The sequence below is a fragment of the Chelonoidis abingdonii genome, chromosome 14, assembly GCF_003597395.2.
Source record: "Chelonoidis abingdonii isolate Lonesome George chromosome 14, CheloAbing_2.0, whole genome shotgun sequence".
In the NCBI taxonomy this organism is placed as follows: Eukaryota; Metazoa; Chordata; order Testudines; family Testudinidae; genus Chelonoidis; species Chelonoidis abingdonii.
The window spans coordinates 32,714,449-32,740,640 of NC_133782.1; the positions used below are offsets into that span (position 1 = coordinate 32,714,449).

The 26,192-nt window shown below is 47.8% G+C and overlaps 1 protein-coding gene across 1 annotated transcript; it reads right to left on the reverse strand.

Moving 5' to 3' along the window:
- Positions 1 to 360: 360 nt before the first annotated feature.
- On the reverse strand, positions 361 to 4,674 carry GDF5 (growth differentiation factor 5). Its single transcript, XM_032766560.2, has 2 exons — positions 3,779 to 4,674; positions 361 to 2,068 (listed from the first exon to the last, which is right to left on the reverse strand). Exons 1-2 carry the CDS (start codon positions 4,410 to 4,412, stop codon positions 1,200 to 1,202), a joined length of 1,503 nt encoding a protein of 500 aa, XP_032622451.2. The 5' UTR covers positions 4,413 to 4,674; the 3' UTR covers positions 361 to 1,199.
- Positions 4,675 to 26,192: the final 21,518 nt, after the last annotated feature.

The following is a 26,192-nucleotide window of genomic DNA, read 5'->3' on the forward strand; positions in this document are numbered from 1 at the left end:
GACAAATTCATACCGTAAAATATTTCTAAAATAGATTCAGCATGCACACAATACAGTGCAGTAAAGGTTAATGGCACTCATTTGCAATCACCACTCTCATTCCACACTCAGTCTAAGAAACCCTTTACCTCCCGCCCTACCATCATGCATTCTCTCAGTAAATATTTCTTCTGATACTTCTACTGTGAACAAGTGCAACTGGAGGCAATCAAAGGTACGCACACAAACATGGTGGAGACACCCTTAGCACCCTACCTTACTGACAGCTCCCTTTCCATTGTATTTATTGTACGGGATTCAAAACAAATGATCTTAGTAAAATTATAATTGTGCAGATTAAGAGAGCTAGCTACACCACGGCACTGTGTCAATAATTTATTACATTGTATGCTGTTATTGAGTAATTTTACTACTAGCACTTGAGAACAGCTTGAACCTTATACAGAGTAATACAACTTGCAACATACCAGTGGATAAGGTGAATAGTTAAGAAAGAAATGAAGCTTGGAACAAAACATACATTGAAACAAATATGCTTCTGCATTTATCTAGCTCCATGTACAATCAAATACTAAATCAACATGTTATATTTAATGATTTTTTTCATATACACATCATTTTAAGAGCTAATCGGAAAAGTTCATTTTACAGTGTAACTATTTACACCAAATGCTGAGTGTTTAGGGACATTACTTTCTCTTACAGATATTAGTATTCTCTTCACACATTTCCTAAAGAACATGGTGGGGAAGATATTGGAAGTGGGATTCAGACTTGCCTTAAGAGCAACATTTAAAGGAACAGTAATGTATTTTAAGAGGTGTATATGCTGCTTATTGACTTTACATTTAACAATATCCTTAGGGATTAAAACAGCAGAGCTTTTTGTGGTATGGAATTTTAATTTCCTTGGAAGTGATCTTTAGTGAGAACAATTCTCTTGTGATTATGGAATTCTTTACCCAAAGCCCCATTCTGGGCTAAGTTTGGAGTGTGACAGTATTGAACTACTGCTAAAATTTGTCTACCACTAAGAGACATACAGACACAGTGAGATTTTAGCAGATTGTTTCTTGTTACCATTGTTGTAAACCTACTTGTGCCAGGGCTAAGAGGATTAGTTACTCTTGTCTGAGAAGAGGTTCTTGTCAATTTTTCTAATTATCTTTGTTAATGTATTAATGTGAGGGATTGTGCTGCTACCTACAACCACACGACTCCACTACCATGTCTTCATATTGTTTGTAGACCACATTATTTGCCGAGTCTATAAAGAGAATGCTAATAGGACTCAGTCTAGTTGGAACACAGCAAGTTGGAGGAGTCGATTCTGGGTCCATTGAGTTCATTAACGTTTGGATAACTGCGTGATTGGTGGGTTCTAAATGAGATCGAAGAGGAAATTCACAAAGCCCTTCACAGTGATAAGCTTCATATTCCAGAGGGGCTATTATCCAGTCATCCCAGCCCATATCCTTAAAATTCACATGGAGTGCTTTTTTACTACACCTTGCCTTCAGGTTCTTGTTGGGCCTCTTCCCCTGCCTCGTTGCTAAAGGAGCTCTTCTCTTCCTCCGCTGATTGAATAAGTATTCATAAACAGTTTTGTCATCTTGGCCTGATCTCGCCTTGATTTCATTGAAAAACAGGTCCCTTTTTTTTGTCCTCCCAAATACCAAGAAGAGAGCCTTTTCATTGACCTGCCTCCCTGTTCTATTCAATCCCAGACTCCTTAGATCAATAGCTCTCCCCCTATCGAAAGCTTCGAGTTCGAAACACAAGTTAGCTGAGTTTTTAAAATTCCTAAAAAGTTTCCAAATGTCAAATACTTCCCATTTTGGTGTATCTGCAATGCTGACAGTGCGAGAGTCCAGGAGAGTTGCTGCTTGTCTGTTTGTGGGGCAACTGAACAATTTCACTTGGGAAGTTTTCCCAGGAGAATGAGGCTTCCAGGTCTCAGAGGGCTTTTTCCTTAATATCCGCAGCTCTGCCCCCAACAAACCATCTTTTTCTAATGCACTGATGTCAAAAACATATTTTTGTTTTCTTATGGCTGGAGCTCGGTCATCTAAAACAAAACAAAAACCACACACACTTTTAAGTTTATTGTAAACAAGAATGAATATTCGCTCTAAAATTCCTCCTGTTACTTCTGAAGTTTGCTAATAAACTCACAAGGTCACTCGCTATTAGCCCACAGTCTTGGAAGTCCTAATAAAGAACCTTTTAACCAATACAGACACAGTCATAAAAATCTGCTCTGAGCTGAGACTCAGAGGAGCTTAATGACTCAGTAGTAAAATGGCATTCTGAACGCTTCTTGTTTCAGCCAAAGAAATGTCATCTCACCTGTGTGTGCTTTCTGGCCCCAAAGTATCAATTAGCCAACTGGCAGAGATTCCTCCTTCAAGAGTGAAACTTCACAGTGCATAGCCACCACTTACATTCTTGAAATAGGACTGAAGTGGGGCTTAAGTGGTGCCTGGACCTCATGCTGGCCCCCTGTGCAGAGGTGAATTTCACCAATAGACAGTACAATGGTTAATTTGTCCTTTAAAATCCAAATCTTCCAGGAACTGCCAAGGCACCGGGACAACTGCTTCATTAACTACACAAGGCTCACAACTTATTCTGATGGAGCAAAAAATATAACTCCCAGAACCATTGCCTGGTGAGGTTCATAAAAATCATTATTAAGAAATATGGCTATTTAAATTCAGCATGTTACATTGCCATTGCCTTCCAAAGGAGAATCAAGTACTTCATGTGGAATGCAGCTCTGCTGTACAGCATTCCATGTCGCTACAGCAGCCAAATTGTGATCATTAAATGCCTTCTGTGTCCCCATTCTAGACTGGATTGTCAGGTGACAGCCTCATCATTGCTCACTCATCCATAGCATTCCCAGGAGCTGCTCTCCATGGGCACCATTGATGCTCACTGAAATCCCTGAAAAAACGCATCCTAACATTATGGAGAGCAGCATTAGGCTCAGATTGCCCTACTTGAGCAGTCAGGTGAACACCTGATCTGGGACACTGACCATCTCACCAATAAGAAGCTACGTGATGAACAGGAAATGAAGCATGTTCATTTATTGGAGGAAGGGGTGCACTGGGCTAGCTCAATTTTCTCAAAATTTTCCACAATCAGAAACTTGTGCCACAGAGTCTCAGGTCTCCCCTTGAAGAGGCCAGCATTTTCACAAAGCAGCTCTTTGTTTTGCTCCTGGAAAAGCACAGAAATAGCACTGTCTTTATGGCCCCATATGCCTGTAGACATATGGCTAACAAGAAATAATATGGTATTTTACCAACTACTGTAGTTTAAGTATGAAAAAAGCTCCCGAGTCATATTTTCAAAGGTGTTTAGGCACCTAAACATGCAGATAGGCAGTCAGTGCGTTTTAAAAATCACTTAGGCATCTAACAGCCATTCATTTCAACAGGAGTTCGGTGCCCCAGTGCTTTTGAAAATCCCATTAGGCACCTATCTGCATCTTTAGGCATCAAAAAGCCTTTGAAAATATGTCCCTAAATGTTTTGCTTAACTAGCATACAAATACTCCTGCTGTCCTGCTGCCAGAAGAATCTGCTAAGCTTAAACTGAAAAGACAAAAACTGCCTATAAGTTATATGATTCTAATTACATTCAGATCAGTCAAGCTAATTTTTAATGAGCATTCTTTTTCAATTAACACTACGTGCAGACATGCATCACGCACATACCAATGTCACACACACACACACACTCATAAATGCTGTAGCTCCTTTCTTACCTTGTCCTTTATCTATAAAGCTTGTTATTGTATTGGCAAGTCCAGTCTCCAGTTTTACACTTCCATTAATGCCTTTTCTTTCTGCATCCGAGAGAGTCCTGTAGAGGGAGAGCATGTATTCATGTGGCGTTATAGGGGGGTGTTTGAAAGTCTCTTTAGGCTCCCTTTGTGTTACAGGCTCTTTAGTCTTTTTGGTTTTGTAAGAACTGGCATCAGTATTGCCTGTGCCAGTTTTTCTGAGTGAGGCTTTGCTGCCAAGGTTCTGAACCTTTGGGGTCACTGTCCTTACTCCAGATTGTCTGTTTGGAGACTGCCCTGCCTTTGTGTCTGTGGTCCCTTCTCTAGAGAGACTCTTCTTTGATTCATTATTTTTTGCCAAGAGAGCTGCAGCTTGAACAGTATTGCTTTTAGCTCTTGCCTTTAAGGTCCCAGCACTATATCCATGGTTTCCAGTTCTAAAGGTACCTGCCCTTGGCGAGGGATTTGTCTCTTTTCCTTCTGCTTTTAACAATCCTAACCTGGATCCTGGATTACTCTGACCTGCTTCGGAATTACTCAACACTACAGAAACTAGAACCAGGTAAAACCAAGTCAAGTGCCAAAGCAATAAAGTGAGAAGGTGCGAGATTTTCATCCTCTGGTCTTCCTTTGAATGCCACTAAAGAAAAAATCAGAAAAGGTTCCTCCAGTTTGGCATAAGAAAACATGAAAGAAATTAAAAACTGAAGTCAGCAGGAATAGTTTTCTTTTAAGCTTAAAACACTTTAAATCTGTTTGTTTAACATTTGTATCCAGTCCCATAGTGGAAATGCTCATTTATTCAGATCTAATCTTCTCCTGGCCTCAGTTAGCAGCTAAAAAGAACTTGTTCTTGAAAAGAGAAGGTTTACCACCCCTTTTTCTTCTGTAAAACTGACTGAAAGCTTGAAGGAGTCTTGTTTAAATCTGAAGGTTTTTTTTTCCAAGAAGGAAGAATGGCGTAATGCTGCCTCTGTGTTACAAGTTTCTTTTTCTTTCTTTTTTTTTAAAAAGTTTTGAATCCTTTCCAGTGAAAATATTTCACACACAGAGACCTGCAGGTGCTTAGAAATTTTTTACAAACCTGAACTCAGGAATTGGAAACGGAATTCCAACAAAAACCTATTTAATTACTCTCTGATGTCATGCTGTCTAAACTAATTTAACTGCGATATATTTCTTTAAAAAAATCTTCTTTACCCTTTCCATTAGCATGAGTCATACTCTGCTTCATGTGAAACAACTCTGTGCGATCAAAACTCCAGAGGATGCCTTTTAAAGTGGCAATACGACCTTTACATTAGCCTTAGATGAACTTCACTTTCAAACAGAACAAAGTACGAACTAACAGTATGAATCTTGTACAGAATCTGTTAGAATAAATACATTTAAACATCTCATGATTCATAAGACATATTTCAAACAGTTCTGAACTTGGAATCTTTTCCTGCTAGTTGCAACAGTGAAGTCGCTTTTTCATTTGGTAACTGAAGGACTTTGCTAACAAAGTCATATACATCCATTCACACAATGAACATATTTTGAAGCCATTTACTGTTACACTTTTACAAAATAAAGTTAATTTCAGTTTGATGCAAGCACTTGAAGAAATGAACTGAAGCCTCATGAAATACAGAGGGAGTGTTTCCCTGTTTTGTAGACAGCATTTTCATGCCTCTCCAGATTTCTCCATTTCTGTAATATTCCCTGACTGTAGAACTTACCTATCAGTTCTGATTCTGTCCAGAATTAAGCAGCAGTGTCCCCTGCAGGAAAATAGAGTTTCTGTCAACCTAAGGCACTGAGGGAGCCAGAGAGACAGGATTCTAAAACTCCCAGGGTATGTCTACACTACAAGATTATACCGATTTTACAGAAACTGGTTTTTTAAAATAGATTGTATAAAGTCAAGTGCACGTGGCCACACTAAGCACATTAATTTGGCGGTGTGCGTCCATGTACCGAGGCTACTGTCGATTTCCTGAGCGTTGCACTGTGGGTAGCTATCCCATAGTTCTCGCAGTCTCCCCCACCCTTGGAATTCTGGGTTGAGATTCCAGTGCCTGATGGGGCAAAAAACATTGTAACAGATGCTTCTGGGTACAGCCTCACCCTTCCCTCCGTGAAAGCAGCAGACAACCGTTTCACGCCTTTTTCCCTGGGTGAACTGTGCAAACGCCATAGCACAGCAAGCATGGACCCTGCTCAGATCAAGACCGCAATCGTGGACCTTGTAAACACCTCGCAGATTATCATGCAATCTATGCTGAACCAGGACCTGCAAAACCAGGGAGGAGGAGGCGGCTACGGCAGCGCAGCGACGAGAGTGATGAGGACATGGACACAGAATTCTCTCAAACTGCGGGCTCCTGCACTTTGGAGATCCTGCTGGTAATGGGGCAGGTTGTAAACATTGAACGCCGATTTTGGGCCCGGGAAACAAGCACAGACTGGTGGGACTGCATAGTTTTGCAGCTTTGGGACGATTCCCAGTGGCTGCGAAACTTTCGCATGCATAAGGGCACTTCACAGAACTTTGTGAACTTGCTTTCTCCTGCCCTGAAATGCCAGAATACAGATGAGAGCAGCCCTCACAGTTGAGAAGCGAGTGAGAATAGCCCTCTGGAAGCTTGCAATGCCAGACAGCTACCAGTCAGTCGGGAATCAATTTGGAGTGGGCAAATCTACTGTGGGGGCTGGTGTGATGCAAGTAGCCAAAGCAGTCATTAAGCTGCTGCTACGAAAGGTTGTGACTCTGGGAAATGTGCAGGTCATAGTGGATGGCTTTGCTGCAATGGGATTCCCTAACTGTGGTGGGGCGATAAATGGAACCCATATCCCTATCTTGGCACCGGAGCACCAGGACACCCTGTACATAAACTGCAAGAGGGTACTTTTCAATGGTACTGCAAGCACTGGTGGATCACAAGGGATGTTTCACCACATCCACTGGGCTGGCCAGGAAGGGTTCATGACGCTCGCGTCCTCAGGATTCACTACTCTGTTTAACGGCTTGCACAAGAGAATTACTTCCAGACTAGAAAATAACAGTTGGGGATGTTGAAATGCCTGTAGTTATCCTGGGACCCAGCCTACACCCTTAAGTGATGCCATGGACTCATGAAGCCATACACAGGCAACTGGCCAGTAGTCAGGATTGTTCAACTATACGCTGAGCAAGTGCATTTGGGTGTTTAAAGGCGCGCTGTGCGCACTATACTGACTCGATCAGACCTCAGCCAAACAATATCCCCTTGTTATTGCTACTTCGCTGTGTGCTCCAACATCTTCTGGTAGGAGTAGGGGATACTTTTATGGCGGACGAGGTGGGAGGCTAGGCAATCACCTGGCTGCCTGATTACGCGCAGCCAGACACCGGGTGCGATTAGAAGAGCACACCAGGAAGCGGGTGCGCCATCAGAGAAGCTTTGGAAAATGGGTTTCCTCACAGGGCCGAGGGTTATGTGTGACTACTGTGTTTGTTTCCTCACTTGATGAACCCCTCCCCCTTGATTGACTCATTCCCCCTGTAAACAAGCCACCACTCCCCCTTTGATTACAGCATCTGCTTAGGAATAAAGTCGCTATCGTTTTAAAAATCATGTATTCTTTTTTTAAAAGTCATTATAAAAAGAGGGAGAGAACTGACAAGGTATCCTTGTGTGTGGTTTGGAGGAGGTAGGAGGAAGGAAAAGGCCACTAAAAAAATTTTCAAAGTAATGACAGCCTTTTGGTTGGGCTGTCCATGGGGTGGAAGTGGGCGGGTAGCACGGAGCTCCTCTCCCCACGTGTCTTTACATGTCTGGGTTAGGGAGGATGGTGCGAACAATACTAGGTGAAGAGGGTTGAGGGTGTTATATCAGGGGATTTGCAGCCGGCACTCTGTGATTCCTGTGCTCTGCTTGGTTCCTGAAGCTCCACCAGACACTGGAGTATTGTCAGTTTGATCATGCAGCAGCCCCAGAGTTGCTTTCAAAGTTAGACTCAGGACTCACAGTTTGTCAGACCACTCTGTTTTATTACCACAGCGCTCTGCTAATACACCCAGATAATGTGAGCCCCATACAAGGAACACAAACTATCTTATTTATACAGATAAGGGGGGGGCACTAGCCAGGATAAACAAAGGAAGCAGCATCTGCATAAGTTACCTGGCTAGCCATGCATATCTTATTTCCTTACTAACTAGTACCTATCTTTCTTGCTAATGTTTCGCCATTAGCACCCTTGTTTATGTTCCTAATGTTTCTTTTCCTGACCTGTATTATCAACATTTCTTATTTCTGCTTAAAGTTACATACAACATTTCTTTTAATCCTTTCTTATTTTTGCAATATAATTCATATCTACTTTCACAATCCCTCCTTTTGGTTAACGCACGCCACCAAACAAGCAACAAAACCTTAGAGATCTCACAGACGCAGGTCCGGGCAGCAGAATTCAGCTTGCATGCGCCATGGTAAGCCATTGTCTTTCGGCTTCTGCAGCCTTCATATACACAGTGCCCTCCTTTCCAAATACCAAAGCAAAGCCCGTTCAGTGCTGCTTCTTTCCTGTTAACATGCAGCAGCAGAACCACCCCCCATCCAATTCTCTGGGATGATCGCTTTACCCCTCCCCCCACCGCGTGGCTGGTATCATGGAAGATCACTGCTAAACACCCCCCCTCCCCCCCCCCCACCGCGTGGCTGGTAGCAGGGAAGATCCCTGCTAGCCAAACGCGAAAAAGCTCAGCGCCAATTCCCCCCTCCTTCCCCCTGCTTGGCTACCTGCAAGGAAGGATTTCTTTTAAGCAACAGGCAAACAGCCCAGTAGGAATGGCCATCTCTGTCCCTTAATTAAATTCCTGAATTTCAACCAGGTTACCATGAACGATATCACTCTCCTGAGGATAACACAGCGAGATAAAGAACGGATGTTGCTTGAATGCCAGCAATCACCGGACCATACGCAGCTAGGCTTTGTCATGCAATGATACCAGATTACTTGCTACATGCATGGCGTGGTCAAGTGTCCTACCATGGAGGACGGAATAAGGCTGCCCTGCCCAGAAACCTTCTGCAAAGGCTTTTGGAGTACCTCCAGGAGAGCTTCATGGAGATGTCCCTGGAGGATTTCCGCTCCATCCCCAGACATGTTAACAGACTTTTCCAGTAACTGTACTGGCCGCGAATGCATCCCAAGTCCTCAGGGCAAATTAATCATTAAAAAAACTTGCTTTTAAACATGTTTTATTTACAAAGGTACACTCACCAGAGGTCGCTTCCATGGCTTCATTGTCTGGGCTAGTGGCTTGGGAGGGCTGGGAGGTAATTCCGTCTGGGTGAGAAAAAGCTCCTGGCTGTTGGGAGAACGGAGTGCTGTGTGCTCTCTGCAAGCTCATCCTCCTCTTCCTCCTCCTCATCTTCCCCGTCCGCAGAATCCTCAGCCATGGCTGAGATTACCACCCCCACCTCGGAATCCACGGACAGGGGTGGGGTAGTGGTGGCGACCCCCTAGAATTGCATGCAGCTCAGCGTAGAAGCGGCATGTTTTCGGCCCTGCCCCGGACCTTCCGTTTGCTTCTTTGGTTTTCTGGTAGGCTTGTCTGAGCTCCTTAACTTTCACACGCACTGCACTGAGTCCCTGGTGTGGCCTTTCTCCATCATGGCCTTGGAAATTTTTTCAAATGTTTTTTCATTTTCATCTTTTGGAACGGAGTTCTGTTAGCACGGGAATCCTCTCCTCATACAGTGATCAGATCCAGTACCTCCCATGCAGTCCATGCTGGAGCTCTTTTTCGATTCTCAGGAGACTTCATTGTTACCTGTGCTGATGAGCTCTGCGTGGTCACCTGTGCTGGTGAGCTCTTCACGCTGGCCAAACAGGAAATGAAATTCAAAAGTTCGCGGGACTTTTCCTGTCTACCTGGCCAGTGCATCCGAGTTCAGATGGTTTTCCAGAGTGGTCACAATGGTGCACTGCAGGATATCACCCGGAGGCTAATACTGTCGAATTGCGGCCACACTAACCCTAATCCGACATGGCAATACCAATTTCAGCGCTACTCCCCTCATCGGGGAGGAGTACAGAAATTGGTTTTAAGAGCCCTTTATATTGATATAAAGGGCTTTGTTGTGTGGACGGGTGCAGGGTTAAATCAGTTTAACTCTGCTAAATTCGGTATAAACGCGTAGTGTAGACCAGGCCCCAGTCACAGGCTTGGTTTACACTAGGAAATTATGTTGGTATAACTAAATCGCTCAGGGGTGTGGAAAGACCCCTGAGCCACATAGTTATACTGACCGAACCTCCAGTGTAGACAGTGCTATCTCGATGGAAGAAGCCCTTCTGTTGGCCTAGGTAGCTGTGACACTCTGTATCTTGGGGTAAACACCCTGCACCCCCATGTTCACCCTTATAATATGATTGTGTTGTATCCAATGCAAAGTTTGTCATGTTGGGTGTCTTCGGAAGGCTCATGATGCACTGAGCATTGTTGTTATAGTAACGTTATAGGTTGTAATTTCATGCATATAGTTATGAGGATGAAAATGTATCCTCATGGCTTAAAACAAGCCCAGGCAAAACTCTCCAGGAACTCTCCAGTTCACACCTCATCAGGGCATGTATGGGGCAAACCCAGCCCAGCCTCACAGGAACAAAGGACACTGACCTAGGCAGCAACAAAGGATCTGTTGGACTCTCGAGTGAGTCATCCCCTCTTCCCTTAGCCAGTTTGGGACTGAGATGAGGTAATGCTCACCTGACCCTGAGGGGGGGGGGGGGGACAAAGCCAAAAAGGGAAGAAAGAACATGATAAAAGGGAGAGACATTTGCCTTGCTTTTCCTCTCTTTTCCACCTACATCTACAGACATCACCACCAAGCAACTGAAGCATTGATCAAAGGGGAGAGCCTCGCTGAAGGGCAACTATCCAGCCTGTGGTGAGAAGCATCTAAGTTTGTAAGGTCACTGAAAGTGTTAAGATCAGCTTAGAATGCGTTTTGCTTGTATTTTATTTTATTAAATCTGACTTCTTGTGCTTTGACTTATAATCACTTAAAATCTAGCTTTTGTAGTTAATGAATTTGTTTGTTTATTCTACCTGAAGCACAGCATTTGGTTTGAAGTATGTCAGAGACTCCCCTTGGGATAACAAGCTTGGTACATATCAATTTCTTTGTTAAATTGGCAAACTCATATAAGCTTCCAGCATCCAGCAGGCATAACTGGACACTGAAAGATGGAGGTTCCTAGAGTTGTGTCTGGGACTGGAGATATTGGCTAGTGTCATTCTGTTGCACAATCCAAGCAGTTTACATGCCAGAGGTTGTGTGTGAACAGCCCAGGAGTGGGGGTTCTCACAGCACAGCAGGGTAAGACTGGCTCCCAGAGTCGGGGATTGGAGTGATCTAGCAGATCACTGGTCCAGATAACACCAGGGGAACATCACAGTGAGCAGGGTGTATGTACAGCCAGGGCCAGCTCTAGCAATTTTGCTGCCCCAAGCACGGCGGCACGCCGTGGGGGGTGCTCTGCCGCTTGCTGGTCCCACGGCTCCGGTGGACCTCCCACAGGCATTTCTAAGGATGGTCAGCTGGTCCTGCGGCTCTGGTGGACCTCCCGCAGGCGTTTCTGCGGACAGTCAGCTGCTCCTGCAGTTCTGAAGGAGCTGCCGCAGGCGTTTCTGCGGCAGGTCTACCGGAGCTGCCTGCCGCTCTCCCAGCAACCAGCAGAGCGCCCCTCGCGGCGTGCTGCGCCAAGCACATGCTTGGCGCGCTGTGGCCTGGAGCCGGCCCTGTGTACAGCTTGTTACTCCAAGCGGAGATCACACTTTAAGCACTGATATTTGTGATTTTAAGTGAGTCTTAAGTGCAGTGGCTAAGGACAGTCAGGATGAGGTCACTGTTTTGTTATTTTCTGTTTGTTTATTTTGGGGGAGAGAAATAAGCACAAGAAAGCAGAAAAATGACTAACAGTGAGGCAGCTACAAAACTAGAGCTGGCCAGACTGGAAGTGGCAGAGAAGGCAAAGGACCGCGAGTTTCAAATGGGGTAGGCAGAAATGAGGCTCAAAGAAGAGGAGGCTGCACACAGACGGGCTATGTAAGAAAGAAAAAGAGAGAGAGAAAACACCAGCTGGACTTGCTAGAGAAGCAGAACCAGAGGCCCTCGACCCCAACGACTCCCAACACTCCAAAAACCCACAAATGGGAATAGTTATGCCCTGCATACAGTGAGGAGGATGATATTGCTGAATATCTGACTACCTTTGAATGGCTGTATGTAATACATGAAATCCCTGATAAGAAAGTTCCTACCCTGATTGCAAAATTACCGGTAAAGCTCAAAATGTATTCAGTGGAATGCCTATCGAAGATGCTTTTTAAACTATTATTAGTATTTAAAGATACTGTTTTGTGAAGTTTTCAGATTACCCCTGAAACATATAGGGTTAAATTTAGGAATCTTAAGAGGGATATTGGCATGAGTAATGGGGAATATGTAAAAAAAATGAAAGATTTGTTGGGAAAATGGGTGAGGGGTAAAGAGGTGGCAAGTTTTGAAGGAATGCTTGATCTTGTTGCTCAGGAGCATTTCCTAAGCATATGTAAGGCCAAAGTAAAGCAGTGTCTATGGGATAAAGATGTAAAGACTGTGGATGAGATGGCTCTTTTAGCTGATGCCTTTGAACAGACTCAGGTGTCTATTAAGGGCAGGCCACAGAAAGAAGGGTTTAAAACTGGTTGGAAGGGAGGATCCCATTTTGACCCTGGGAAGAGAGAAGGGAATTGGAATCCTAAACATTCTCTTACCCAAAAACATCCCTCTACTAGTAACTCCCATCCTAAATCTCCTGTAAAAGCAGAAGAGCCCAAAAGGTGCTATTGGTGTAATTCCACTGATCACTTGAGGAATAAATACCCTGTGCTAGGAGGAAGCAGGCAACCAATAGCTCATGTCAGTTCTGCTGTCCTCAACACAGAAACCCCCAGGCAATCGAAACCCATCATGTTGGTTTTGTGAGATTAGCCGCTGCAGAACCAGACATGGAGCATGTTAAGGTTGTCAAAATTAACAGCATTGAGTACTTAGGGCAGAAGGATACAGGGACCCAGATCTCTCTGGTTAAGCAGTGTGTGGTCCCAAAGGCCAGTATGCTATGTGGCCAAACGGTAGAGATTGTGGGGCTGGGCGAAAGAAGATTCCTCATACCATTAGCTAAAATCCCTGTGGTGTGGGAAGGTTTGGAAAATGTTTTGACTGTGGGGGTAATGGAAAACCTCCTAGTTATGATTTTTTCTGTGTAGCTCAGGTTAAAATATTTGCCTGCAGCAGGAGGGAGTTTTATAGCTGGGACCCCCAAGGGAAAGGATAAGGTCTCAGCAACTGCTGAGAGAGTGGGAGAGAGTCTCCTTGATTCTTCTGTGGCAGGGGGAAGCCACATGCTCCAGGTGGAAGGGTGATTGAGACCAACTCCTGCACTGCAGCTAGAGGCAACAACGTATCAGGAAGGGATGGGGGTGCAATGCCTGCCAAGCAGGGGCGGCTCTAGCACCAGCAAAGCAAACACCTGCTTGGGGCAGCCTATTTGCAAGGGCGGCATGAGAGCTGAGAACCAACAAGGGGCTCTGGGAGCTGTAGTTCCTTGGTTAGCTCCCTGCCTATAGAGCCAGCCCTGGAGCAGGGAAAGAACTACATTTCCCAGCATTCCCTTGGCCACTACCAACTGGAAAGGAAGGAGGGGGACCTCATGCGGCAGCGTGCTGTGAGTGCTGTGAATGGTAGAGATACCATATTTTAACATTCAAAAAATCAGGACGCTCCAGGGAGAGGGAAGCCCAACCCTTCCACCATCCACTCCCTCCAACTGCCCTCCACAGAAACCCCAGCCCATCCAAACCCTCCCTGCTCCCTGTCCCCCGATTGCTCCCTCCTGGGATCCCACCCCCTATCTAAGCCTCCCTTCTCCTTGTCCCCAACTGCCCCCTCCTGAGACCCCCCCCAACTTCCCCTCAGGACCCCACCCCCTACCTGTCCCCTGGACAAACCATGAGATCCCATGCTTATCCAACCGCTGCCTGTCCCCTGACTGCTCCCCCAAACCTCTGACCCATTAACCCCCTTCTCCCTGTCCTGACTGCCCCTGCCTGGAGCCCCCTATCCTTCTCCAGCCCCTTACGTGCCACTCAGACTAGCGTGTCTGGCGCTCGTGCAGCGCCAGACATGCTGCTGCATACATGCTGCTATGTCCCCCGTGAACCCAAAGCCCTCCCCTCCCCACCCAGCACCTGCTTCCGATTGAACACCTTCAAAATTCAGGAGTGCTCAGCTCAGTTTGGGCAGCTGTTATTCATTTCTCCCAATCAATATATGATCCACTGTAACTTGCTAGAAAAAGTGGATAAAATTGAGCAAGAAATGCTTCCAGTGGTTATTAAGACTGGAATGCTATTTTCAACAGGCATTGCCTGTTTTTTGTTTGTTTGTTTAAAGGAAGACCGGTGATACTGTATTGCAAATTTCCCATAGAAAAAGAGTGGAACAAAAGAATATAAAGGCACCTCAACTTTTCCTCATTTATGGAGGACAGTCTTATTATATTGCATCCAGATTCCTCCATCAGACATAGCTGAAAATTGTTCCACTTTACATTCTCGTAACCATATGGGACAAATCATGTCTGTGTTTTGTGCACATCCAAATTCCTGCTGAATGACCCGCCTAGGAATGGCGTTACAGTGACCCGAGCTGCGGCGGAAGAGGGTGCAGGTGTTGTTGGGGGAGAGCCCCAGGGGCTGAGGGTGCAGGGTGTGTGTGTGGGGCACTGGTGAGGGGGAAGGGTGAGGCCCAGGGCCGGGGCGGCGTGGGGTGGGGGGAGGGCACTGTGGGGGGAAAGGGGCAGCCAGCACTAGGGCGGCAGGGGGTGTGTGGGAGGAAGAGCCCAGGGCTGGGGCAGCAGGGAAGCGCAGGCAGTAGCCCAGGGCTGGGACGGGGCGCAGCCAAATTTTTTTTTGCTTAGGGTGGCAAAAAACCTAGAGCCGACCCTGCTGCCAAGGAGAGACCTGTCCAGGTTGTTAGCTGCCAGCCGGTCACAGCTGAACCAGAGACAAACCCAGCTCCAGGGAGCATAGAGAAATGTGTCCCAGAGGAGAGCGCAGAGAAGGGGCAGGGGATCTCAGAAACCACTGAGGTGGGTGAGAATTCCTGTGACTCTGTAACACAGGGAAGCAGGGTGCTTCCAAGTATGGAAGGGGCTGAGACTAGCTCCTTTCCAGCAGAAGGCAACATGCCCTCAGGCGCAGGGGCAGGAGAGGTGTTGTCAGTGATTAAGGAAACTGTCCCAGTTGTTAGCTGGCAGAGTTCTGCAGATGAACGAGAGACAGAACCCTTCCTAGGGAGCACAGAGAAATGTATCCTAGGAGGAGACCCAGAGGAGGAAACAGGGGAAGGAATAGTGGGGGTACAGGAATGTCTCCTCACTAGTCACTCGCGGCAGGATGCCCAGGACACTAGGAGGATGGCTGGGTCAGCATCTGTGCACCCAGGCACTCAGCCTGTGACCCAGGTTTTGAGAAGAAACTGTGTAACTGCTTGCTGGATGGGAGAAGTCACACAGCTGAACAGGGACAGAGAAAGGGGTGGCAGACGGTACCCAGGGCCGTCCTTAGGCATGCTCAGCATGTGCAGCTGCGTAGGGCACCATGAAATTTGGGGCACCAAGTTGCCCTAAATTTCATGGTGCCCTAGGCAGATGTGTGCTGCATACGCGGCAGCACCAGCCCCGCGACCAGCCGTATCCCCTAGCCGCCCCCACCCCTCGTGGGCTGCACCCACTGCAAGGGGCAGGGCCATCTCTAGGACAACTCCCTCTGCCCCACCTCTTACCTTCCCCCCTGCTTCACCCCCAGCCAGCCCCCATTCCACCTCTTCCCCCAGCGACCCTGCATTCACTGGAGTGCCGGGAAGCGGGGCAGCCTGGCCCCAGCCAGCTCTACTCTGCCAGCTCCCAGCTGCAGCGCTCCACTTCCTGTCACTGGTGAGAGTGGGAAGGTTGGGGAAAGGACACTCCCCGCACTTGCTGGCAGTGGGAAGCGGAGCGACGTGGCACCAGCCCACTCTGCTTTCCTTACCCTGGCCCTGGTCCCAGCCGTGTTGCTGGGGGATGGGGGGGAGGTTAGGGAAAGTTCTCCCCCCCCCCCGACTCACCAGCGGCGGGAAGCGGAGCCCCGTGGCTGGGCATTGGTGCAGTAGAGTTGGCTAGGGCTGCGTCGCTACACTTCCTGCCGCCGATGAGTCAGGGGGGGAACCTTTCCCTACCCCCCACCCCCATCCCCTTGCGACATGGCTGGGGCCAGGGCAAGGGAAGCAGAGCAGGCTGGGGCCGCTGGCAAGAGCAGAGAGGTGTCCTTTCCTCAACCTCCCCGCACTCACCAGCGATGGGAAGTGGAGCGCCGCAGCTGGGAGCTGGCAGAGTAGAGTCAGGGCGAGGGAAATGGAGCAGGCTGCTCCAGGTCCCCCGCTAATCCCCCAGGCCAGCCTGGGCCTATGGGCTGCCCAAAAGTGCCTGCCCTACAGCTCCTGCCTCCCCGATACTGGAGGGGGAGGCCTGAGGGGCTTCATAGGGCACCCAAATGGCTAGGGAAGGCCATGACGGTACTCCAAGCCCAGTACCAGTTTTTCAGGAGGCTATTTCTGATATGTTTTTTGGAAAGTAACTGTCTCTCTTTACATCAAGATGCAACTTCAACGCCTGGGACAGCAGAAGAGTTGAGACCAGGAAATTGCCAGGTGGTAGTTTGTGAGGACACAAATGACCCAACTGACAGAAAAGGGGTGTTTTCCCCAGGCTGGCAAGAGACAGGAAGCAGTTATGGAAAAGCTGCTGGGAAAAGGTGCATCTAATCAAAGGGTAAACGCACCTAGCCCTGAAAGCACAGGTCACAGCTCTCTAGGGGGCAGGGAAGGACCCAGTGCTGAGAGGGGGAAACACTGGGTAACCCCAAAACGGGAGCTGGATTTTCTGCATATATACAGTGCTGGGGTTGGGAGACCACTCCCCAAAGGGCCAGCCAGTGTGCCAATGTGCAGGATCCCCCTGGACCCTTATCTTGCCAGACCCTGAGATACAAAAATTCCAGAAACAATTAAATTAAGGGCCCACACAGAGGGGAACATTGGAGGGAAAGAAAAGCCTGTGACTGATTACACGGCGGAGTGTCAAAGGACATCATGGATAATGAACAAACTAACCTCAAACTACGCTCTTTGAACAGAGGACATGGTATCATAAAATTACTTGTAAATGCACATCTGTGATAAAATTTTTGATATTATTATTAACTTTTGGGGATAAGAATTTTGATGCGGATGTTAAACCTTATGATAATGCTACTTTTCAATTAATACCTGTAAAGAGACTTAAAGCTTACTGCAACGGAGAAACCATAATAAACCTGGTTTGCTGGGTGAGGGGGAAACTGAGGCATGCTGCCTCATGGCCTTAATGGCTGGATGCCAAGAGAACTATAACATAAACTGCCTTCAAGATAGTCAGTGACTAACCCTCTTGCAGTAAACTAAGGGCGCAGGTGTGACACCCTGTATCTTGGGGGAACACCCTGCACCCACCACATTCATCTTAAACGCAGAAGGGCCACTTCTGGATATCAGTGGCTAAGGGACACTGTAAAAAAAGAACTATAGAGCATGCTCCAGCTGGGGGTAATTGAGGAATCCCACACTGAACGGTCTGGTCAAATCATGCTGGTCCCCAAACCAGGCTACTGTATTCAGTTTTGTATTGACTACCACAAAGAAAAGAGAGTATCTGAATTTGATATGTACCCTATGCCCAGGAGTCACGAGATGCTAGATCAGGGGTTCTCAGCCTTTTTCTTTCCGAAGCCCCCCCAACATGCTATAAAACTCCATGGCCCGTCTGTGCCACAACTGTTTTTCTGCATATAAAAGCAGAGGTGCTGGAACTAGGGGAACTGGGGGTGCAGCTGCACCCCCTGGCTTGAAGTTATTTCCATCATGTACAGGGTTTACAGTTTGGTTCAATGGCTCTCAGCACCCCCACTGTACAAATTATTCCAGCCACGCTGTATAAAAGCCAGGGCCAGCACTGGGGGTAGAAAGCAGGGCAATTGCCTCGGGCCCCGGGCTAGAAGGGTCTAGCGAAACTAAGTTGCTCAGTCTTTGGCTTCAGTTCCAGGTGGCAGGGCTCGGGCCGGCAGGGCTTTGGCTTTCTGACCTGGACTGGCTCTAGTGAGTCTAATGCCGTCCCTGCTTGGTGGACCCCCTGAAACCTGCTCAATATTTCCAGACTACTGTACCCCTTTCAGGAGTCTGATTTTAGCCCTGGATGGTGGGGCTCAGACTTTGACTTCAGCATGTACCTTAGCTTCACAGGGCCAGTGCTTGCCAGCCTCTAATGCCAACCCTGCACTTGCAACCCCCAAACCCATCCTGCCACCTCAAGGTTGAGAAACACTGGTATGGCATATAGAGCAATATAAACAAGTCATCATTTATATAAAATTTTAGTGTGTGCTGACTTTGCTAGTGCTTTTTATATAGCCAGTTGTAAAATTAGGCAAATATCTAGATGGGTTGACGTACCCCTGGAAGACTTCTGCATACCCCTGGTTGAGAACCACTGGCTTAAAGTATGAACCAGGGTGCAAGCTGAATCATAGGCTGCTACAGCCCCTGGTTTGAAGTGGATTCTATTATAAAAAGGGTTTATAATTTGATTCAACGGCTTTCAGTACCCCTGCTGTAAAAATTGTTCCAGCACCCCTGAGCTCACCTTCTCTGGTACAGCCCACCAGGGTATTTTCACTGTCAGTAACAGTATTGTTCTCAATTTTCTGTTGCTTAGCTATGAGTTGGGCAATGGGCACCAATTGCTTTATTTTTCATTGTACCAAATTAGGTGGTGTTAATTGACAAGGGAGGTATGGGTGATTTTTGTTTGGTGGTGTTCGTTACAGCTTCTGTCACATTTTTCTTCATCTGCACATTTGGCCATAGGGCGTGAGTATCAGTCTGAGAGAGGTGAGGTTCAGACAAAATTCATTCAGGTTTCCCTGGCATAGTGTTTTCTCCACTGAGAAGCTGTGGTATTCCAGAGCACATACTGTGTTTCCGAGCCATGCCACCTTCATTTTTTTCTTAAATGACTAGATGTGCCCACAAAGTTGCTTGATTACTTTCAATTTTTTTTATTTCCTGCATTAGATGCATAACAAGTTTTGTAGTATATATGCTGCATGCAATTGCCTGAGAAACATTATTACTTAATGAATGAATTATAGTTTTTACAAATATATAATTAATTTTAAAATTTGTGCAATGGAGTGCATATTACTAATAATGCCTTTTGCCTGATGGGTAAAGTGCTACTTCCTCCTCCTTTTTTAATGGCTTGACCTAATTTATTAGTTAGTGAATTAATTAAGTGATGGGCACAGCAGGCATTAAGTGAAGGTGGGAGGGCCAGGAAGAAGAGAAGACAGGCTAGTCAATGAAGATACCCAGAGTTCAGAGCCCCAGGATGATCTAGGGTGAATCACAGAGGATTGCAAGGGGGAATAAAAGACAAGAGGACTTCAGTAGACCCTCTCCCACCCCTGGCTCAGTGGCATTGAGGGGTGCAGGGGAGAGAGTTACCCTGCCAGGAACCAGCTCTGCCCGACTGGCCCTTGCACCATGTTGTTGAAAAGAGCTGGTGGGGACTCATGTACCCACCTCCCTGGCCTGCTATTCACCCACTCCCCCAGGAGCAGCAGCGCTGCAGCCGCCAGTGAGAGGAAGGCCCAGGGCTGCAGAAGGACTGTTAGCTCCATGGTGCCACCCACTCGTGCCGAGATTCAGCCTCACACCCTACTCCCATCCCAAGATACACAGAGACCCAAGCACCCTGCCCCTGACACCACCTACCCATTAGCTGCAGCAGTCCCACAAGTCCCGCCCCCTTTCCTTTAAAGAAAGAACTAGTCACCCTGACACAGCACATGGTGGACACAGTTATCCCGGGCTGGGGGCCGCAGTCCACCTGGTTGCGGTCAGTGCCACTCCTGAGCAGCTGTTGTTAACCAATGGAAATGTCCCTTCCTCTCACCTTAATCTGTCCCAGTTAGCAGCCACAAACCCAATATAACCAGGGTGCAGAGGAAACATAGGTGCTGGGAGGGGGCTGCCGCACCCCTTGGGTTGGAGTGATTTCCATTATATACAACATTTACAGTTTGGTTCAATGGCTCAACTCCCCCACTATACAAATTGTTCCAATGCCACTGCCTCCAGTGTTAACACAAATTGTCATACCAGCTTATAAAAGCTTTAACTTTTGAAGTTCAGTGTTGTCATTAAATAGTGCCCCCCCAATGTCCCACAACTACAAAAATGTAAATTGATCAAAATCTTTAAAAATGCTTAAAAATAAACATCAGTATTATCTGTTGAAATTATTTAAAAGATAAAAATTGAATTCTGCCAAGTCTACCTGAGGGGCTTCCATTTGCTTTTTAACAGGGCCTCCAGTACTGCTAACGTTTCCTGTTCTAGTAGTTTGATTGTCATACCCAAGGCTGCAGGTCACTTCTCTGACTAGCAGCTTCAAGCTCTTCATATTTTCTATCAATATATGCCCTTTTCTTTTCCAGCATTCCTTTTTACCTCTCTGTCTAAGGGCTTGTCTACACTGGCAAATTTCTGCATGGTAAAGCAGCTTTCTGCGGTGTAACTCCCGATGTATACACACTGCTGAGCCACTCAGTGTGCAGAAACTGCACAGTTGCAGCGCTGTAAAAAAAAAAAATCACCCCAACAAGAGGCATGCAGCTTTCTGCGCTGCGGCTATGGTGCTGTGATGCCAGCATAGACACCCTGGTCGATTACAGCGCTGCAATTGGCCTCTGGGAGGTGTCCCACAATGCCTGTTCTCACCTCTCTGGTCATCGGTTTGAATTCTTCTGCCCTTCCCTCAGCTAACCAACAATTAGCGCCACCCCTTAAATTCCTTGGGAATTTTGAAAGTCCCATTCCTATTTGCTCGGTGACTCTTGCAGTGGGCTCAGTGCATTTTTCTAGGTGACCATGCCTACTCCACACACCAGGCAATCCCCCATTTGGAGTAATGCCAAGGTGCTGGACCTCATCAGTATTTGGAGAGAAGAAGGTTGTCCAGTTCCAGCTGCGCTCCACCCATAGGAATTCTGATACCTACAGACAGATTTCATGATGCATGACAGAATGTGCCCTGGTCATGGCCCCTCTGCAGTGCAGGGTCAAAGTGAAGGAGCTGCGGAACACCTACCACCAGGCACGGGAGGCAAAACACCACTCCAGTGCTCCGCCCATGAGCTGCTGGTTCTACAAAGAGCTGGACATGATACTCGGTGGCAACCCCAGCTCCACTGCGAAGGCCACTGTGGGTACTTCAGTGGCTCACGTGGCAGGTGAGAGTAGACCAAGCCAAGAGGAAGAACTCTTGGATGAGGATATGGAGGGTGAGGGGGACCCAGAGTCAGAGGATGACTCGAAGGTCAGAAATACATGCAGCCAGGAGCTCTTCTCTACCCCAGAGGAGGCTAGCCAGTCGCCAAGCTCTGATTGCTGTGAAGTGCAAACAGGAGAGGAGGCCCTTGGTAAGTAGTTTTGATTTTGGGAATCGCGAAGTGAGTTGAAGCAGGCTCATGTCTGCATGATGCACATACCACCACATGCCTAGTCTGAGCGGCGGAACAGGGTGTTGATTGACTCCCTCACTTCATGGGAATCTCCCTCAGAAATCTCCACAAAACTCTCATGGAGATACTGGGCAATCTGCTGCCACAGGTTCTTTGGCAGAGCTGCTCTGTTTCTTGCCCCATTAAGGGTAACTTTCCCCTGCCACTCTGCCGTCACTGGAGGGTGGGGGAACCATTGCTGCTCATAGGCGAGCTGCATAAAGGCCAGGGCGGAAGCGACAGGCTTGGAGAAGACCTTTCCTTGATTCCCTGCTCACCCTCAGCAGTGAGAGATTTTCCATAACGATCACCTCCTGTGGAGAATGTGGGGATCGTAATGATTATAGGCCCCCCTGCCCCCTACAATGCTGGCTCTTCCCAAGAACCACGGGCCCAGTACAATCCTGGCACACTGATTTCCCCTGTCCCTGCAGTTACTCACCATTTTTGGAGTCATGTGTGCTTGCCTGGGGTCAGCCAGTTAGTGACAGGTGTGTGAATACTGGCTGTGTTTTAAAACACTGAATCAGTGTCTGTGTTACAAACAATACTGCTTCTGTAAAATGTTGCATTTTGGCTTCATAGATATGACCTTGGGATCAGGGCCAGCTTTAGGAAGTGCGGGGCCCAATTCGGCGGGGCCCCAGCAGGGATGATTCACCCAGCGGCGCTCCGGTCTTCCACGGCAATGAAGGACCCACTGTCAAATACCCGATAGGGAACCACCTGGTGAGTACATCCCCCCACACCCCATCCAACCCCCATCCATGTCTTGTCTCCCACTGCCCCCCCTGAAACTGCAACCCATCAACCCCCACACACTTCTTGTTCCCTAACCACCCCCTCCCAAGACCCCCCCACCTTAACTGTCCCCCAGAACCTCATCTGCTACCCATCTCACCCTGCTCTCTGTCCCCTGACTGCCCCAACCCCATCCACCACCCCGACAGACCCCTGGAACTCCCACGCCTACCCCCCCAATCCCCTGACTGCCACCCCGGAACCTCTGCCTGATCAACACATCCCCACCCACTCCCTGTCCCCGGAACTCCCTGCCCCTACCTTATCCAACCTTCCCCCCCCCACCTCCTCTTACCATGCCACTTACCCCTGCTGGGGCCAGGCCGGAGCCGCGCCGCCCAGCCAGAGTCAGGGCCGGGCCAGGCTGGAGCAGCGCCGCCCAGCCAGAACCAGAGTCACGGGGCCAGGGCCAGAGGGAGCTGCTCGGCGGGGGCTGGAGCTGGACTGGGACGGGTCAGGCTGCACCTATCTGGAGCCCTCCTTGCACCCCGCCCCGCCCCAGCTTACCTTGCAAAGTCCCTGCTTGTTTCTGAATGCTCCCAGGCTTGCCATGTGAACATCTGATTCGCAGGAAGCAGGGGACGGAGAGGAGAAAGGGGCAGAGTGTTCAGGGGAGAAGGGGGAGGTGAGCTAGGGCCAGGGGCAGGACGGACAGCTGCCACAGCTTGGAAACTGGCTCCAGCTCACCACTGGGCGCAGGGCCCTCTTAGGCACAGGGCCCAATTCAAGGGAATCGATGGAATCGGCCTAAAGCCAGCCCTGCTTGGGAGCCCAGCCTCTCTCTTTGTTATCGCTGGCTGAACGGCTGCACAGAATTAGAAAGCAGCCGCAGAGAACTAAAGAAGACTGTCTGTGTGAGATCATGATGTACTTTGTGGCTCAAAAGCAAGACTTGAAGGAGTGGCGGGACAGCAAGAAGCGGGACCGAAAGGAGGACGCAGCATGCCAGAACAAAGCCATGGAGCAGCTCTTAAAAGTTATGGCATGTCAAGCAGACATGGCCCAGGCACTTCTAGCACTACAAACTGAGCAGCTCCATGCCTGCCCTCCCCTCAGCCACTGTCACAAAACTCTTTCCCATTTGCCCACTAGACACCGTCAACACACTCGTATCAACCTCCTGGCTCCAGTGTATACCCACGGCATTCCACTCCTGCCCCATCTCAGTCCAGTCCTGCGGACTCCCAGTTCCCACTGCACTCAACTCCCATCCCTCTGCCATTTAGCCTTACTGAAGTACAGTACCCACTGCACTGTACTCCAAAGGACAAGGTTGCATATGATACTTGTGTAAGCAGAGTCAGGATGAACTCTACCCTGACATCTGGTGGTGAATTATGGCAAGTGTGAAAAAGAATTTCAGGGGCTGATTGTGTTTGCATAGGCACACCCACCCCACCTGGCATAGCCCACAGCAGCCAAGGATGGTTGCTTTGGCAGCTGTGGGATCCCCAGTTTCTTTGTTGTTGGGGCGGGAGGAGTGGAGTGTTGTCACTGTGATTGTGTGGATGAGGAACTGTGAAACTGCTTTGTGACAGGGAGTCTCACCATCAATTGAGTGGCACTCGCTAGACAAGGGAGTGGGCTCCTTGTGTGAGCCAAAAGTACCAGTTGCATCTTTTTCTTCTTCTACTGTTGAATAGTAGAGCTGATTTTTGATTCTCTTAAGAATTTAAGTTACAGGTTACTGAGCTGAACTCACTGAGTGCTGTGCTAACTATTGGGGGAGTATCATAAACCTTTTTCCCAAATCGGGACCTTAACATCCAAAATCTGGGTGCTTAGCATAAATCTTCAAGCTTGATTACCAGCTTGGATCTTATCTCACTGCTACCAACCAGGAATCAGTGCCTGGTACACTTAAGCCCCCCAAAACTCAGATGCTTTGAGTCTCCAACAAAGGGAAATAAACCACTTCCCTTCCTCCTCCCTCTCCCACCCAGACTTTCCTTTCTGGGCTAACCTGAGAGTATTGATGCAATCTCTTTACATCACAATACCAAGAAGCATGTCTCCTTTATTCCACAAAGAGACAAACCCCAAATACAAGGAAACAGAAATGATTCTCTCTCTCTTTCCCACTCCCACCAGTTCCCTGGTGCTGCAGAGCTTACCCTCCGTGTAGATCTAACACAAAGAGAATTCCTCCCCTTGTCTTAACCTACCCAGAGAGAAAAAACAACAATCTTAACAAAGAAACTTTATATAAAAAAAAGAAAGGAAAAGCATAAGAATATAAACTCTTGCATCAAGATGGAACAATACAGGGGCTATTGCTTATAAGAAAATATGAATAAACAGTCTGATCAAAAGATTTCCAATTTGAAACATTCCAGCAAGTTACACACATGTAAATACCCCAAAACAAACATAAAAGCCTATTATTGTTTTTCTCCTGTACTTACAAGTTGGACATAGAAGATTAGAAGAAGAAGAAGCTTCTCATAGCTTAGAGACAGACAAAGACCAGATCCAAAACTTCCCTCCCACTGACTTTGAAATCCGTTTTCTGATGGTCCTCTGGTGAGGTGTTTGGTTCCCTTTGTTAATCCTTTACAGGTAAAAGAAACATTAACCCTTAGCTATCTGTTTATGACAGGGAGCCTGAAGCTAAATTGCAGAGCAGAGCAGCTGGTGGAGCAAAGCAGTTTGTGGAACAGTTAGAGCAGCCCATGGAGTGAGTGGAGCCGAGCAGTTTGTGGGACAGCTGGAGCGGATCATGGGATGGCTGGTGGAGCAGAGCAGCTGGCAGAGCGGAGCAGAGCTGAGCAGTTCATGGAGAAGGTGGAAGCAGAATCCCACGGAGAGGCAGGGCAGTTGGCACCAGCCCATGTAAAGTACCCCTTTCTACCCAGGCTGGCGGGGGGAAAACCCCTGCACATAGACTCTTGAACTCTGGGGCTGCACTGACCCAGGACAGAGACTTTTGGGTTGTGGGACTTTTGGGACTGTGGGTGATCTTTGGGTTGCTGGATTCAAGAGCCCAGGGAAGAGGACACGGACCAATTTCTTGGAGTGAGTCTTTGCTCATAGTTTGGTCTATGAACTCTAGTTGAGGTGTTTTCCCAATTTAATGCTATGTTGTTCATCTCATTTTCTGCTACGCCGAGATTCTGTGTTTGCGAGAGGGGAAGTATGGCCTCTTCGAGGTGCCCAGTGGTGTGTGTAAGATTTTCCCAGGTCACTGGGTGGGGGCTTGAGCTGGTTTGCATTATGTTGTAGGGAAGGGACCCCTATGTATTGAACCCGGCTCTTGCTGCTATCAATTAGGCAGGCAGAAGGGTCACATTTTTGGGGTCTCGTCTGGGATCCTGGGTCAGTACCTTTCGCAAGCATATCTTGAGTGATCCATTGAATTGGGAAAACCCCAAATTATCTTGTTGTTTTGATCTATTGTATTTGAAAAAATTAGAGTTTGTATAATGATCCTGCACTTGTTAGAGGACTTGTGCAAGGGGATGAATATTGACCCTAGGAACTGTCTTCTGGTAACGGGGGTGCTGGAGGCGTTTGATAAGGGCTCAATAGAACCTATCTTAAGGGCGTCCACTGAGTACCTGCGTAAATGCAAAATGCGTGGGCGCATTTTTGTGAGGGAGGAGGGGGCTTTTGCTGTACTGTGTGAGCTGCCATCGGCTGTGGACCCTCTACAGGTTCCAGGCACGATAGCAGTGGAAGATGGTAAGTGGAAGGTAATAACCACTGGGAGCAAGCCTTCACCAGCCCCTACCCCTGATGTAGAGTTTTTAAAGAAAATGTTGGCTTTTTTGGGGAAAGAGGGAAAAACTTTGGCTGATATGCTGGGTCTGTTGGGCCTTGAGCTGGGAGCCCCACATCGGGAGACTGCTCCTTCGCCTGATGAGTGGGTGAAGG

Coding starts and splice junctions, on each gene's coding strand:
- GDF5 (XM_032766560.2), bottom strand. CDS start 4,412: ATGAAAATCTCGCACCTTCTCACTTTATTGCTTTGGCACTTGACTTGG. Junction 2,069..3,778: donor CTTTATAGATAAAGGACAAG/GTAAGAAAGGAG, acceptor GTTTTGTTTTAG/ATGACCGAGCTCCAGCCATA.